Source organism: Cannabis sativa, chromosome 5 (genome assembly GCF_029168945.1).
Source record: "Cannabis sativa cultivar Pink pepper isolate KNU-18-1 chromosome 5, ASM2916894v1, whole genome shotgun sequence".
NCBI lineage: Eukaryota > Viridiplantae > Streptophyta > Magnoliopsida > Rosales > Cannabaceae > Cannabis > Cannabis sativa.
The window spans coordinates 56,378,103-56,394,172 of record NC_083605.1 but is presented as its reverse complement, the minus strand read 5'-3'; the positions used below and the strand labels follow the sequence as shown (position 1 = coordinate 56,394,172).

Genomic DNA, 16,070 nt, shown 5'->3' with positions numbered 1-16,070 from the left:
AGATTAGAAAATGATATTGAAAATATCTATCTGGTTATTTTTAAATCATTTATCTTATTAGATATTTAATTTAATTTGACAAAATAATTCAAATAAACCTAGATATTTTAAAATTAGTTTGAATTTTAAATTTTGAAGAGATATTTTAGGTTGTTTTAACAACTCTAAATTTTTAAAATTTAATTGGTTAGTTAAATGATAATTTAATTATATCAGCATAAATATCTCAAATTCACATATTATTACATGGATTGTTTGTTTTTTTAAATTGTTTATTTAAAAACTCTTTTTAACAAACTATTATTTATTTCATCTAAATTGCTATGATTAACTTGTTGACAGATCTAATGATATGATTTTAATCATAGTCCAATTGTCAATAGATCTTATAAATAATTTGTAACAGGTGAATTTTGTACTTCTTTCATCTATGTAAACCTAGTAACATGATAGGGCCCATCCAAATCAATTTGACATGTGTGAGCCTATATGTTTGCTTTTGGGCTTAGATGCATATAGAAAGCCCATTTATTTCTAGATATTTAAATAGACTGCGTTGCTAAAATAAAATATCACATTTGATCGTTTTATTTAGACCCAATTAGTATTAGACTTATTCAATTAATAACAATTATTTAATGAAAGGTTAAATTCCTCTTTTTTGGGCCTTGTGTAAGAGTTAGGGGGCCAATAGTAGTGGGTACGATATACTGGACCCATCCCTCCCTCACATGAACAACCTCAATTGTAAAGGCTCATATGCCTTATTTAAATTATTGTATTAGGATAATAATAGGGATACTTACAAAAATACTAGAATTTGGGGTAATTTTTACAAAAATACTGTTACACGGAAAAGTTTACAAAAGTACTGTGTTTTTATAAAACACCAGTAGAACACAAAACAGAACAACTCAAAATACCAGTAGAACAACTATAAAACACCAGTAGAACACTAGTGAAAACTTAACAAAGTATACTGCAGTATGAAACTTATAAAAAACACAGTAAAAAAGTAAAAAATACTGCCTGCAAGTAGTTTTGTAAAAAAATGGCAAAGGTTAGTATACCATGTAAATTTCCCTAATTATACTAGTTTAACCAAATTAAAATTAAATTAGCAACATAATTAATTTTGAAATAAATGAAATTAATTTATTATTAGAATATTTTAAAATTAATTTAGAAAAATACACTTAGTTTAAAGAAAGGGTAAATACCATTTTGGACTCTGTGTTTTGCAAAAGTTATCAATTGGACCCTCTGTTTTGTTAAATAACAAAATAGAACCTGTATTTTCTAAAATGGTACAAATAGGACCCTGAATTGATTTTTTATCAAAATAAAATTTAATTATAATTCGATCTAAAAGTGTTATGAAAAAATTGTTTATATTTTCTGGATCTGTTCATATTAGGAATTGTTTTCAAGTTGATTATATTAAAAAAAAAAAAAGTTGTCAAAAATTAAGCTCAAGGTCCTATTTTTACTATTTTGGAAAATTCAGGGTCCATTTTGTCATTTAACAAAATACAGGGTCCAATCTGTAACTTTTGCAAAACACAGGGTCCAAAATGGTATTTACCCTTAAAGAAAAGATTCTAGATAGTGATTTCTAGTAACTAATTTATATTTTCTAATATTTAATTAAGTAAAAAAATATATTTAAGTTAAAAATCAATTATAATTAATTTAGACCAACTTAAATTAGAATATTTTTCTTAAAACTTAAATTAGAATTAATAATTAAGTTGATTTTATTCAAGATACTTAATTATTCATTTCTATTTTAAGAAATTTAATTAATAGAAAATATATTTAAGTTGAAAAATAATTTATTTATTAATTTTAGACCAACTTAAATTAAAATATTTTTCTTAGATATTAAATTAGAATTAATAATTAAGTTGATTATTCAAGGTACTTAATTATTTGTTTGTATTTTAATAAATTTAATTAAATAGAAAGTTATATTTAAGTTGGAAATTTTTTAATTTCAGATCAACTTAAATTAGAATAATTTTTTAGATTATATTTTATTTTAATAATTATTTTTCCCACATTAATTTCGAAATACATTTATTTTAAATGTAAATATTTTGAAATTTTCATTTTGAAAATTAGATTAATGTTGAAAATTTATTTGTTAATTAATTTTAGTTCAACTTATATCAAGTAATGTTCATTAATGATTTAATTAAAATAAATAGACTAAAATATATTATATTTTAATTAAAAAATCATTAATTAGTTTATGAATTATTTAGATAGTTATTTTTTAAGTAGACTTATGGTATTTTTCTAAGATATATTTAATTTAATAGAAAATTAATATTTATGTTGATTTGTTCAAAATACTTAAATATTTGATATTTTTCTTAACAAATTTAATTAAATTTATATTAAAAATTAATTTAATTAATTTTAAATCAACATAAATTAGAATAATTTTTCAAGTTTATTTTATTTTATTTTAATGTAATTCAAAAATGTATTTTTCTAAATACATTGGATTTCGAATTCAAAAGGATATATATTTATTAAAAATTAGATTTAAGTTGAAAATTAATTTTAATTAATTTTGGACCAACTTAAATTAAATAACTTTCATAATATTTAGGCTAATTAGTAGTTTTTTCCCCCAAATTTTGACATGTACAAAATCGTGAACCCTGAACTTTTTGGGCTGTTAGAAATTTCCCCTAAATTATTGAGATTGTTAAATTTAAGGACTTTTGTCTAATTTCATTTGATTTTACTATTCCCAGACTTTGATATCTACCAAATCATGCCCCTCAAACTTTGATATGTACTAAATCATGCCCCTTGAACTTTAATCCATGTTAGAATTTTTTTACTAAAATTAGACAAAAGTCCTTAAATTTAACAATCTCAATAGTTCGGGGGGAATTTTTAACGGCCAAAAAAGTTCAGGGGGCACGATTTAGTACATGTCAAAGTTCGGGGGAAAAAATTACTAATTAGCCTAATATTTATTGACAATTAATACTAAGGATGAAAAATAAATTTTTATTTTTAGATCTATCAAAGTAAGTATTTAATTTTATAAATATTAAATTAAAATTTATATTTAGAGTTATCTAAATTAGTAATTTTAATTAAATAAATAGATTAAAATAGATATCAAATGAAAATACAACCCTTAAAATAATGAGTTTTAGTTATAAGGATATTCGATATCTATTGTTGGTTCTACATAGTTCTTATTTTAGTGAGATTCTTCCCTAATAGATGTCTGTTCATTAGGAATTTAACGACGTAGAATCTCAAAAGATAAGTATTATTGTAAGTCTTTTATTTTTAACACCCTAATTGTAATGACCGCTTTAGTAATTTGGATTAGTAAAGACAATTAGCACTAATTTCTGTTACTTTTATAATTATTTATGAATTAATTTATTTGTGGACCCTAATATTTAGAAATGAATAGTAGAGTTATAATTTTTCAATTCCGGAGATTGTATAAAACTCTAGGGGTATTATTTGACTTATATGTTAAATATATTATTTTTGTAGTTTTTGCTCGGCGACAACGGAAAATGCGATGGATGGCTAGTTTGATCACATGGGTAAGTTTAGTAGGGTTGTTCATCCGATCCAATCTGCACTTTTTTGGTCAAACAACATCCAATTCGCACTAAATGCAGATTTCATTTTTTGGATCCAATGCAATCCGCACAATAGCTCAAATTCAATCCAATCCAATCCGCAAAAGTGCAGATTGGATCAGTTACTTTGGATTGGTTACTTTTTAATATTAAATTATTTAATATTTATGAAAAAAATATTTTTTCTTCACATAACTAGCAACAAAATAAAAAAAAAATTACAGTTATTTTATGTCTCCAACAACACATTAAATCAATAAAATAACAAATAATAAATTCAAAGGAAGAAAAAAAATTGTATATATACAAAAAAATATTTAATTTTATTTTAAATTGTATGTAGAAAAAAAAAATATAAGAATAAAATATACATTTTATCTATTAAGTTTTGTACTATAATTGTATTATATGTATTAGACTTTTAAATTACTATTTTCTTTATAGTAAAATGTTATTTGTATATATAATTTTTTAATTTTGTTATAAATAGGTGTGAATTGGATTAGATCAGTTACTTTTACATGTCAATCAACATCCAATCCGCACAAGTGCGGATTTTGAATTTTCCAATCCAATCCAATCCAATCCGCACAAGTGCGGATATCCGCACTTTGCGGATTGGATTGGATCGTGCGGATTGGATTAGATCGGCTATTTTATGAACACCCCTAAAGTTTAGAACCTTATTTCTTAGTGGGAAATATTTTAGAAAAAATAAAATATCGAGATCAAGCGGTGTTATGGAATTTGACCATTTTACCCCTAGCTTTAGAAATACCCTCATTTTGAGTCAAAGGGTAATTTAGTCATTTTCTTAAGTGTATGTTGAGGTGGCTGCCTAGATTAGTGACACCTAGCAAACTATTTCAGCAAGGGAAATGAATTTTCCCTAACCCTCATTTTCATTTAGTGAATTAAGAGAAAAATACCAAAATTAAGAGAAGCTCTCTCTTTCCTTCTCTCTCTCTCTTCGAAACCAGCAAGAACAAGGGGGATAGCTGCTGATTTGTGGTGATTTTAGCAAGGAAATCTTGGGAGAATCAAGCTAAGGTAAGCCCTAGTAACACCCTTCCTTAGTTTTTAAGTTTTTACTTAGTTTGAGTTTATGGTTTTGTAGTATAGGGGCTGTTAGGGTTGGGAATGCTTAGGGTTCGAATTCTAAGCTTAATTTGAGTTGGTTTTAGGTCCTAGCAGCTGGTATTAATGGTTGGAATGGGTGTTGTGCAAGTTTAAGCTTTGAGTTCAAAGCTTTGAACTCTAATGGCATAAATTGATTCATTGGGTTTTTCTGTGAAATACTGGTTGGAAAATATTGTCTATGCATTGTTTAGGTACTCTGGAAAGTTTGGTAGCATTTGGTGGAAAATTGAGCAAGAGGTGAAGAGTTTGGGGAGAACTGGTGCAAACCGGCTAGCCGGTTTTGCCAGACCTCTGGCAGGATTCCCAAACACTTCATTTTCTCAATTTTCTTCCATTTCAGTGCCGTGGTTGGGTGTTTCCCTAATTCCAGAGTTTGGGTAATCTCTAGGGAGTATAACAGAACCTAGGGTTATGGTTTTGGGTTTCCTGGGATCAGGGTTTTGATTGTGTAACTTACCCGGTTTCATAATGTGATTAGGGCATCCATCTAGTACGAGACTTTCCGTTCAGTTCGACTAGCACACTTGAATTCGAAAAGAAGGTAAGAACTGAATATAATGTGTGATATCAATAACTGAGTGTATGTACATGTTATGTGTATATGCATGCTTAAAATGTTAGTTGCACTACCAACACTTATATGGTTAAGGTATAGAGTGTATTGGTATAGTGATTGTTATTTGAGAGTACCGTGATACCAGCATAAGTACGGAGAGGTACTGAGTATGTGTGGTACATTACTCAGAGGTACTCAGGGTATGAAGCAAACTCTACCAACACTCGTACAGAGAGGTACGTAGTGTATGTGGTATAGTGGCTATACCCTGGTATGGAACGTTCTTACTCATCTGTTGAACCTTGTAAATAGGTGTATGGGCGCCTAGATACAAGTCAGAAATTATATGATATGTTATATGCTTTTCTTACTGAGTCTATCGACTCACAGTTCTGCTTCCATGTGTAGGTAAAGGAAAGGCGAAGGCTGAACAGGAGTGAACCTGAGCTCGGATGAAGTTGTACATGTCGAAGCGGCGCGACCTGGAGTGTTCGGTCTCGGGACATCTGGGGTTATATTTTGTAGTCGCTGTGCGACCTGATTTATATGTATTTTGGAGTATCAAGTTTAAAAGTTTGAAAATGGGATCCCAGCACTTGTAAATATTTTGATATTATATAAAGTTTAATATTTAATATAAAACTTTTAATTTGACACGTTTTTCAAGAAAATTCTTTAATTAGCAAAGTTTGCACTGTAATTGAAAAAGCACTGTAGCGTGCCTTAGCATTAGGGCGTTACACTAATAGTGGCTGCTAAGAGTAGGGCTTACAAAGTATGAAATAATAGTGGAAGCTCATAAGATAAAATGACCTTGACTCTTGCCTAAACGGGACAACGCCAAATTTTTATCTTGATCGAATAAAAGGTTGCTAGAATAGTATCAATTTAGATGAGTTGACTACTCTATTCAATGAATGATATCATTGACTCTTGCCTAAACGAGACACTTTATCAATTTGTTGGAAACTTTGAAAATTATTTGAGATGTGTTTATTTTTTTACATGTCTTTATTACGTGTTAAATGTATGATAATTTTTGAATGTGTATGAATTTATATTGAATCATGTTGTCTTCTGTTATTGATGTTGTAGTACAAATTTTGAATCTTCATTGTTGACTAACTTAGTTTGTTATTTTAATGGGACAAATCCCAAAGGATTGTCATCTGTTAGACAAACATAATAGTGTTAGATCTTGATTAGATAAATATTTGTAAATGCAACATCTAGTTGTACATCCAAAGATGACAACTTAGACTAGTGTTTACAATATGAAACAATGAAGAAATTTATAAAATAAGAATAATTTTAACTCTCGCCTCAACGGGATATCATTGGATTCTTATTTTAATTGAAATTATCCTTTGTTTTCCTCTTAGCTTTTTCATTAAGAAATTGCTTAGATAGTATATCATTGAATAGATGGTTTATAAATTATTTGGTAATGATGTCATTTTATTTTCTTCTATGAAATTAAATACCGCAGATGACTATATTCCAAATATTCTATAGCGAAATGATATAAATTCTCGGTCTTATAGAATCTCCTACTTGTATATGTTTACTATAGGCAACCTAATTTAAAGTTAGATTATTAGTGGTGGTACAACCTTGAATAAAACTCAAGATTATTTGGTATAAATTTAAGTTTTTGACTTTAAATTTTAGATTCCAAATAGAAATTTTAAATTTCAGTTTCCAGAATACAATACAATATAACTTTTACAAGTTTAAAAACCATTTTCTGTCAATGAATTCAAACTGTATGTTAATGTATGGATTATGAGTTTTGTATTTTGTGATCAGAATCCACTTGGACTATTCTAATAAGTATTTATTGTAACTAAATCTAAATCATCAAAAGACCACAACACAGTTTAATATCTATGACATTTGCATCTTGTTCATAGTGGTTTTGACAAGATCATTCTCTGCAAATAGTCAATATACTAAAATTCACTTAAAAGTAAAATCTGTATTTGAACATATGGATGTACATTCAGGAGTAGATATGAGTTATTGTTAAATTCTTAAAGGATCACTCTAGATTTTACCTTACGTAAAAAAAATTTGAAATTTTTGAATAATTTTATGAATTTCTAGTAATTAATGATGGAAAACCATTAAAATCGGTTAAGTTATCTAATTTTATAATATATATTAAAAAAAAAAACAGAACACGATACATAATTATTCTTAAAATAGTTGCCCAGAGGCCACATTATTAAAAAAGGAAAGTGTTTAAAAAAAAATATATTAAATTAATATTTAACTAATACAAGCTCACTATTTAACTAGACATTATACATGGTCTAGTTACACCTTGTTTAGTGAGAAGGAAAAAAAAACAAGCAGTAACATATTTGGATGAATTTGGCAATATCAAATTGATCATGAACAACTTCTTTGTAGGGCAACATTTATGAAAACTAAGAGCAAAACCCTACTTTAAAATTTTGGTTAACTTATTTATCTTCACCTTTTGTTCTGTGACCTTTACCAACTGATTTTGTATCAAATACAAATCGAAGATACTAATCCTTAATCAAATATGAACTGAGGAAATGGACGAAGCAATATCAATGGTTCGAGGATCAGCAGCCTCCAAAGAAACACCACGAGGATCTTCTCTGACTAACATGGCGAGAACATTCTGCAAACTCCATGACTTTATGACATGGTTGCTTGAGTCCCCTAAAGTAACAGCAAACACTGCATCGAACCCACCTGCTCCAGGAACTCCAGCAAACAATACTCCTTCCATATTCATTGTAGAATCCAAAAGTTGTGTTTGGGAGCGAGGTTCAATCTGCAATTTTCAAAGCCCCAAAATCTATTAGGAAAATAGTTAAACTAATAGTACAAATAAGATTGTGAGCGAGCTCAGAACGCCAATCAAGTACATAACTACGTGTGTACACTTTTTTTCCTTCCAAAATCTAACAAATTACGAGGTACAGCATCCTTTCAAGTGTCATATTAATTAAGAGATCATTCCATATATTGTGCACTTGTATCTCTCACAACAGATTATCCTCATTCGAAGAGAAATATATTATATGTACATGCTATTCATGGAAGGGATCTCTGCCTCCACCCCATTATTATATACACACTAAATTCTAAAAACATTTCAACAGCAATCTAACAAGCAACTAAGCACTTAAATACCATCTTCTTTGGAAAAAATCAAGCACCATCAATATATGTTCAGTGGACCAAGACATGTACGACATTTGTGTGTGACAGTGTATGCATTTGTATATGTGCTGTTTGTTGACTTGAAAGTTTAACATGAATAAAGTTGTAAACTTCTGTGTGGTGATTATCTTACTAAAAGAGTAAAAAGTGGAACAATAAAAATCACACTGAAACCCAAAACTGAAGCAAATAAACTGACAAGAATCCAATAAAAGACAGATCAATATACCGGAATGCCTGCAGCCTCGCCCATCAGACGCATATGATACCGGATCCCAAGCATAGCATCTCTGGCGCCTAATAAAGCTTTGGCAATGACCTCGTGACTTTGTTTAGTGGCTTGCTCCATCCACTATCACACGTATAGAATGGTAAAATATAAATTTTTGAAGGACGACTAAATTTCATTAAGAATGAACAGATGCAACATCCAATATGATTTTATCATAATTGACAAAAAGAGGTTTCTAACATCCAAATAGAAGACGATGAAGAAAACCTCACTGAAAATAAAATATGTAGTTCGCTACATGAAATTCAAACAAGACATGCAAATCATCATGAAACAGCTTTGGATGTGTAACAATATCAAGTTTACAAATCTTTTCTCAATGCTGCCCCAAAAGTTTAGCAACTTATTCAACACTCAACAGTATATACAATTAATTTGAATATCTTGCATCTCACTGTTCATTCTTAAGAACTCTGGTGAACTTCAATTATCTGGAAACAACTTTGGTACAACAATGAAACTGGATTTGATGAAAACATAATTAAATGAAGTGCAGAAAAAGTACAAACCAGCACAAAGGACTATACCTTTCTCTCATCCCTATAATCAAAAACTAAAACACACATTCAAATGAACTTGAAAATTACAAATGTAGCAATGTATAATATACTATTCTAAATCATCATGTTGTTCATTTTTATACTTTTTTCAAATAAATGGAGAATGTTGCAGTTAGAGGATCATTTTAGCATACTATCTCCACAATATTATCTCTTACAAATGTGATTTGCATTTTATTAAGGAAATCTAAAATGCAATATATATGTATATACACTAAAATTGTATATGCCAGACAGCTATAAAGTATATAATTTTCATGAAAATTAATGTTGATACATTTTGATAACTAAATTTTATGTGATGCTCACCACAAAAACCAATCTTCACAGCATATGGTTTCCTATAAATGAAAGTAGCTTCTCTATTTGAAAAGAAAAAAAAAAATTAAAAAAAATAAAAAATGAAAAAAAAAAAATTAACAAAAACATTTTTCCAGCCTTAGAACCAAAGATCATGATAGTGGAGATAGACTGCAACTGATTAAGTCAGAAATAACTGCAATAAATTAAACCAAAAGAAAATTGGTGGAGGTTTTGCAATTTTTAAAACTCGTAGATTTGAATTTCAGAATTAGGACATTCTGACTCATATATGGTTAGCTTTTAATGGCCTTTCAATTGTTAAAAATTGCATCCAAGCATCTCAGGACAGATTTGGTTCCAAATGTTAATAAACGAGAAGCACTGTATATTTCATAAAAGCTACACTTGGTTACCGTTGAAAACAAAGTGTTGGCTTTTGTAATTATTCACTCAGGTTGAAGCCAACCAAGATGAAAAAGAAAACCTTTTGCTCAAATAAAATTTCTGAGAAAAGTTTTAGCTAGTGGGAAGTTTAGCTATAAAATTGATTTCTAACATTAGTTTCAGTACTACATCAGGAAAAAAAAAGAGCAGCTTGATTCATACCTTCTCTGGTTTAAGTGAGCTGCAGCTGTTAATTAGTTCCTTATATTCATCCCAGTGTTCTTCTGCCAATTTACATAATGCATTTAACTGTGTTTCAAGTGCAAAATTAGCCTCTGACAACTTTGTCCATGTATCCTGTGATTTTTCGGGGTCAGACTTCTGCCATTTTTTAACAGCACCTACCATTGATGGTGTGGAAGATCCTCCAGTTCCTGGTTCTCCAAGTAACTGTGAAAGCACCAATCACTTAGGGGACAAAACTCACAAGAGCTGCATCTATTTTTACAAAAAGCTATAAAAGGTGCACATCAATGCTGTAAACCAAAATCACAGGATCCAAAATGCAACCAAAATCTATTTACAGAAATCAATTAGATAAACATGAGTAAAGTTCCAACTACATTAAGACTGGGTTAAAAAGTAGTACATTGTCATTAAAAAACTGAAAATTGCTATTAATAAATTAAATTCACCACAAATAGCAACAAGCGGAAAGTATAAAACGCATGCTTACAAGATTCAATAATGGTGGCAATGATAGCTTTGTTCTCTCATGATCCCATTTTCCTTTTAGGATTTCGAGAACTACTTCTGTCAAGGGAGCACCTTTTATGGCAACCTGCAATGTAAGAACTAGAATTTACATGTGATGTTTGTTATTCTAAAAGGATGAAATTGTATTCTGAACTGTGTATCTTTTATATTAAGGCTAATTAGCAATTTTTTTCCCCGAACTTTGACATATACCAAATCATGTCCCCTGAACTTTTCTGGCCGTCAAAAATTCCCCCTGAACTATTGAGATTGTGAAATTTAAGAACTTTTGTCTAATTTCATTCAATTTTACTGTTTCAGGTACTAAATCATGCTCCCCAAATATCTACCAAATCATGCCCCTCAAACTTTTATATGTGTTAAATCATGCCCCCTGAACTTTCATCCATGTTAGAATTTTTTTACTAAAATTAGATAAAAGTCCTTAAATTTAACAATCTTAATAGTTCAAGGGGAATTTTTAACAGCCAAAACAGTTCAGGAGGCATGATTTAGTACATGTCAAAGTTCGGGGGGAAAAATTACTAATTAGCCTTATATTAATGTTTACAGTTTATCTTTTAGTAAAATGTTTGTTAGAACAAAAAATGGTAACAATGACATATTCCTTTCCCTTGCAAAATCACCGAGCAGCAATAGGTGTGTTTGTGCATGCACGCACATACAAATGTAAATGGGGAAAGAAATAGGAGAGAGATAAGGACCTGAGCAGAAGAGATTACTTCTGGTGAAAAGCGGACATAACGATGGCTACCATAAACTGCAGAACTAACATCAAATCCACTGCCAACTTTCCCCTGTGCAATGCAATGAGCAGTTTGAGCTATTATATGCACCTCATCCAGATCTGAACTGCACTTCACGTGAGCAAGATCAACAGCTCCCAGGTAGTGAAGCAAAGCAGCAACCACTGAAGATGTCATAGCAGCAGATGAACCCAATCCAGTTTTTGCAACTTCTGGCTTGCTATTTTCACCACTGGATTCCTCAGAATTGAAAGTAATTGATGCAAAAGGAGGAAGAGCAGCCAATGATTCAGGCAACAAAGGAAGTCCAAGTGCTTCAATCTACAGCCAACAAACCTCATTCACATCTTCAAATAGTTTCATAAAATAATTTAGAGAAAAAGCAGCCTAATACGTTTTAGCAGCATATAGAAATTTGCAAGCTTCAAAGGTTATATATTATACACCATGATTTTTCATAAACGTGTAAATTATGGATTTGACAATTCCAAGAATGTTTTCATTAACCATATCAAGCACTTGATATAAGAAAACCATGTAATACATAGAACACGGACAAGGTAATTACCTGATTCCGGTATGAATAAAAGTCATTGCTACCTAAAATGGTGATATCAAGACCTTCAAGAAAAATCAAGATGAGATATCAGAATATGGATGTTCTTAACCATCCAGTTGGGAAAAAGGTAAGACCATGGGGGAAAAGAAAGGAAGAACTACCTTGCAGTAGTAGTTTTTGTAACACTTCCTTCCTGTCCTTGTCAGCTATAGCATATGCAGCAGCTACAGAGTACTGCACTGCTTGCTCCACAAAAGGGTTCCCCGACTCCCTGAATTTAACTATGGGATAGTGAGTGTCATCTTGATGATTTAATTAACAATCTAATGTTAGTTCAAAGCTAATTTTATTAGTGGCACTTAGTAAGAAAGCAGAGTGAGGGATCAGTGTTCAAAGTTGACATCTTTGAACCAAACCAGATGCAGCTTCCTCTGTGATCTTATAACTATAGATGTCAATGATATATATATATATAGCCATGTCTAGAATGAAAAAAAAAAAAACTGATTAAGCAAATCAAATACAAACATAATATTAGCCACTATAAACTTGCCTTGAAACGCTCTGAAGAGTCAGATTTTTCAGTGACAACTTATACATGCTTTCTCTATTAAGCTGAGGAGATGTCACTTTCACATCTGTCCATGCCTGGAAAAAGGAAAAAAGGCCAGCAATTTAACACTCTTGAGCAAAGGGAAGCCATACACAGTAAGAACCAATATCATATCAAGGCTAGTTCTATAGGAGAACTCAGGCTGCCAGTTAATCAAAAAACGCAATAGATGTAAAATTCAACATATGGATTTTGATTATTTAGTATCATTCATAGCAGAAAACATAAGAAGTAGATTGTGGATCAATTGCTACAGTTAATCAATATTAAACTCACCCAAAAACAACTATCGGGCTTGATTTCTTCGAGAAGGGGTTTAACAATGGCGTAAAAACGTGCGCTTGTACTGAGAACAAGCCCTGGATTCGGTCTCTCCAAAATAAGGTATCCCCCAGTCATCAAAACCTTGCCAGGAGCAGAAACAACCCTGCACCCAAAGAAATATATATATATTTTCTTTTAATGATTTGAATCTAAATTAAATTAAGAAGGCAAATGGAGGAGACAAAAAAGCTTACACCGCCATTGAGGGAACTGCAAATCTGAGAAGCAAAAATGGTGAAACGGAGAAGAGAGTTTTAGAGTTTTATTATGATTGTTTGTATGAGGTAACAGATTGGGAGAGTGAGTAGGTAATGAAGAAGACAATGAACAGCACAGTCTCTTAGATTACTTAAAATGTTGTCAGTTGTCCAGTTTTGACATTGGGAGATTTTTGACCCTTCCAAGTTCCAGCAACCAACTCCACCATTGACCCTACAAGTACAAATAAAATATAAGAGAAATTTGCGGCAACCCCCTCTCTTTCAATTGTTACTACTGGTATTCACTAAACTGTCACAGCACACACTGCCACAGCATAGACTGCCTGTACCATATCACACCGTACAAAAAATACAGTTTGAAATTTTTTGTGGCACAACTGTAGTTTGTATTTTGCCAAACCACACAATACAGTGTAATTTACAGTTTTAAATTTAATAATCACAGTTCAAACCACATTGCATTATATATTATAAAAATATTAATTTTTATATTATGATTTTTATAATGTCCAAGCTAGACAATTAAATTTAAAAAAAATTCTTATAATTTATTCTCACTTTTTATTTTTTCTAAATTCTTATTATTACCATATTATTATTAATATATAATATGTAATATATATACATTTGTATATTATATAATTTATTCAATATAATAACTTAATTAGTATATATATGTTATCACGTTGAAAGTTTGATAAAATAAATTTTTTCTTGTTTAATTGTTGAAACTTTATTAAACTAATCTTTTTCATTTTTTTAATGCTAATAATGATAATAATGTAAACTGCTTAAACTACACCGCACTGCATTTTTGCAATGCTGTTTTTGCAGTTTTAAGGTTGTTGACTATAAATTTGGTCAACTGACAGCAGAACCTTATTTATGAGTGGCAATCACCACGTGTAAATTATAAATGCAAAAAATACAAGCAACACGACAATTTATATAGGTTTGACCTTCTTGTTCAGCGGGAAATGACCTACTCTCATTTTAATTGTATTGATTCTAGAGATAATACCATGTAGATTACAGGGTTTTTGCCTTGTAAATTCTAGCTATGGCTCTCTTTAAATGTTACAATGGCGAGAACAATGTATTGTAGATAAAAAACTGATGAGTTCTTATGAAGAACTTATGAGAAGATGTGACCTAATGTCTAGGTGGCATGAAGTATGAGAGAGAGAGAAAGAGAGAGAGAGAGAGAGATAGATAGAGGCTTTCACGTGTAGCTTAGTCCTTTTTATGCAAGTGGAGTGACTTGGAATAACTTAGGTAATGAGAGGGACCTAATGCCCTTTATATAGTGTAGGGCTTACAAGAGATCTAATTCAAGTAGGTAAGGATATCTCTTTAAAATAAGGATATTTACATCTTTTTATCTATTATTCAAGTTACAAAAAAAGGATAACTAAATCCCATACAATAGGACTAATATCTCGAAGAAAAATCCCTATTTTGTGGATTGTTGGACCTGTCTCGCAACTTTTCTTAGCTGGTCAGAGTTGTATGCAGAAGTTGGCCGGCCAGCCCTATTTTGTAGGGCCTGGCCGGCCTATACACTCCGATGGCTGACCAGGTATTGTTCTTGCAGCCTCAGGATGTGCCTGCCTGCTTTCTATGTGCCTGCCACCCTTTCTATGTGACTGCCATCTTTTCCATGTGCCTGCCAGCTTTTCCATATGCCCGCCAGCTTTTCCATGCAAAGGTCAGGCCTTCTTGGTTGAACAGGACTTTTCAGCCTGACAGTCACTCTTTGGTCAGCTAGCTTGTGCTCAAACCTTAGCCGGCCATACAAGCTTCTTCTGGCCGGCCTATACACTCTCCTTGGCCAATTAGACATGGTTGGTTAAGGCCTTGGTGGTCTGTTTAACTCCTCTTGCTTATTGCTCGATAGTTTTGCTTGATTGCTTTAGAACCCTTGACAATTGACATGTTGTGTAAGGTGACTTTGTCTCATTGTTGAGGATTTGTATTCCACGTGTCCTCAGTCTTGACCATGTGGACATGCCACGTTAAGTGGACAAAATTTGCGATAATATTTGCCCCTTAAGTCCATGTTTGAATGTCTGTTCAGATAGAACTTTTCAACTCTTGTCTTAACTATAGTAGCCTCTATCGAGCAGTCTTGTCTGGCCAAGTATCTGGCTGTGCTTTTTGAACTTTTGATCTTCTCTCTCCATATATGCATCATCTTCTCTTCTTCGACATCTCTTCTTTAAATTTACCATTGATAAGTTTCAAGCTTTTTAAAGCTTTTAGAAACTTTTAAATTCTCACATTTTAAAGTAGTCTTCTCACATAATAATCCGCTTGATAGCTTTAGGATGTGTAATGTTTGACTTTTTGAGGAACAAGATTGAGTCTTGGACTGGTATCTTATTAGAGACGTGTTCGACTCTTGGATCTTGTTAAGAAACTCTGTCCATGACTTGGATCCCTCATAGAAACTTTGTCTACGACTTGGAACCTTCATAGGAACTCTGTCTATGACTTAAAACCTTCATAGGAACTATGTTTATGACTTAGAACCTTCCTAGGAACTCTATCTGCGACTTAGAACCTTCATAAGAACTTTTTCTATGACTTAGAACCTTCATAGGAACTCTGCATGTGGCTTGGAACCTACATCAAAACTCTACCTATGGCTTGGAACCTACATCAGAACTCTGCCTATGGCTTGGAACCTGCATCAAAACTCTACATATGGCTTAGATCCTGCCTTAGAGATTCTTCTCGGTACTTGGTTGTTGGCCTTTGTG

At 31.3% G+C, this 16,070-nt stretch overlaps 1 protein-coding gene across 1 annotated transcript; it reads right to left on the bottom strand.

Annotated features, from left to right (window-relative positions):
* Positions 1-7,568: 7,568 nt before the first annotated feature.
* Positions 7,569-13,632, bottom strand: LOC115716624 (phosphomevalonate kinase, peroxisomal). The gene is made up of 10 exons (XM_061115768.1): positions 13,282-13,632; positions 13,040-13,190; positions 12,700-12,798; positions 12,312-12,417; positions 12,160-12,212; positions 11,550-11,912; positions 10,805-10,909; positions 10,291-10,518; positions 8,759-8,881; positions 7,569-8,137 (listed from the first exon to the last, which is right to left on the bottom strand). Exons 1-10 carry the CDS (start codon positions 13,287-13,289, stop codon positions 7,874-7,876), a joined length of 1,500 nt encoding a protein of 499 aa, XP_060971751.1. The 5' UTR covers positions 13,290-13,632; the 3' UTR covers positions 7,569-7,873.
* Between the last annotated feature and the right edge of the window lie 2,438 nt (positions 13,633-16,070).

Coding starts and splice junctions, on each gene's coding strand:
- LOC115716624 (XM_061115768.1), bottom strand. Junction 12,799..13,039: donor AGCCCGATAGTTGTTTTTGG/GTGAGTTTAATA, acceptor TCCTTTTTCCAG/GCATGGACAGATGTGAAAGT. Junction 10,519..10,804: donor TGCCACCATTATTGAATCTT/GTAAGCATGCGT, acceptor GTGCTTTCACAG/TTACTTGGAGAACCAGGAAC.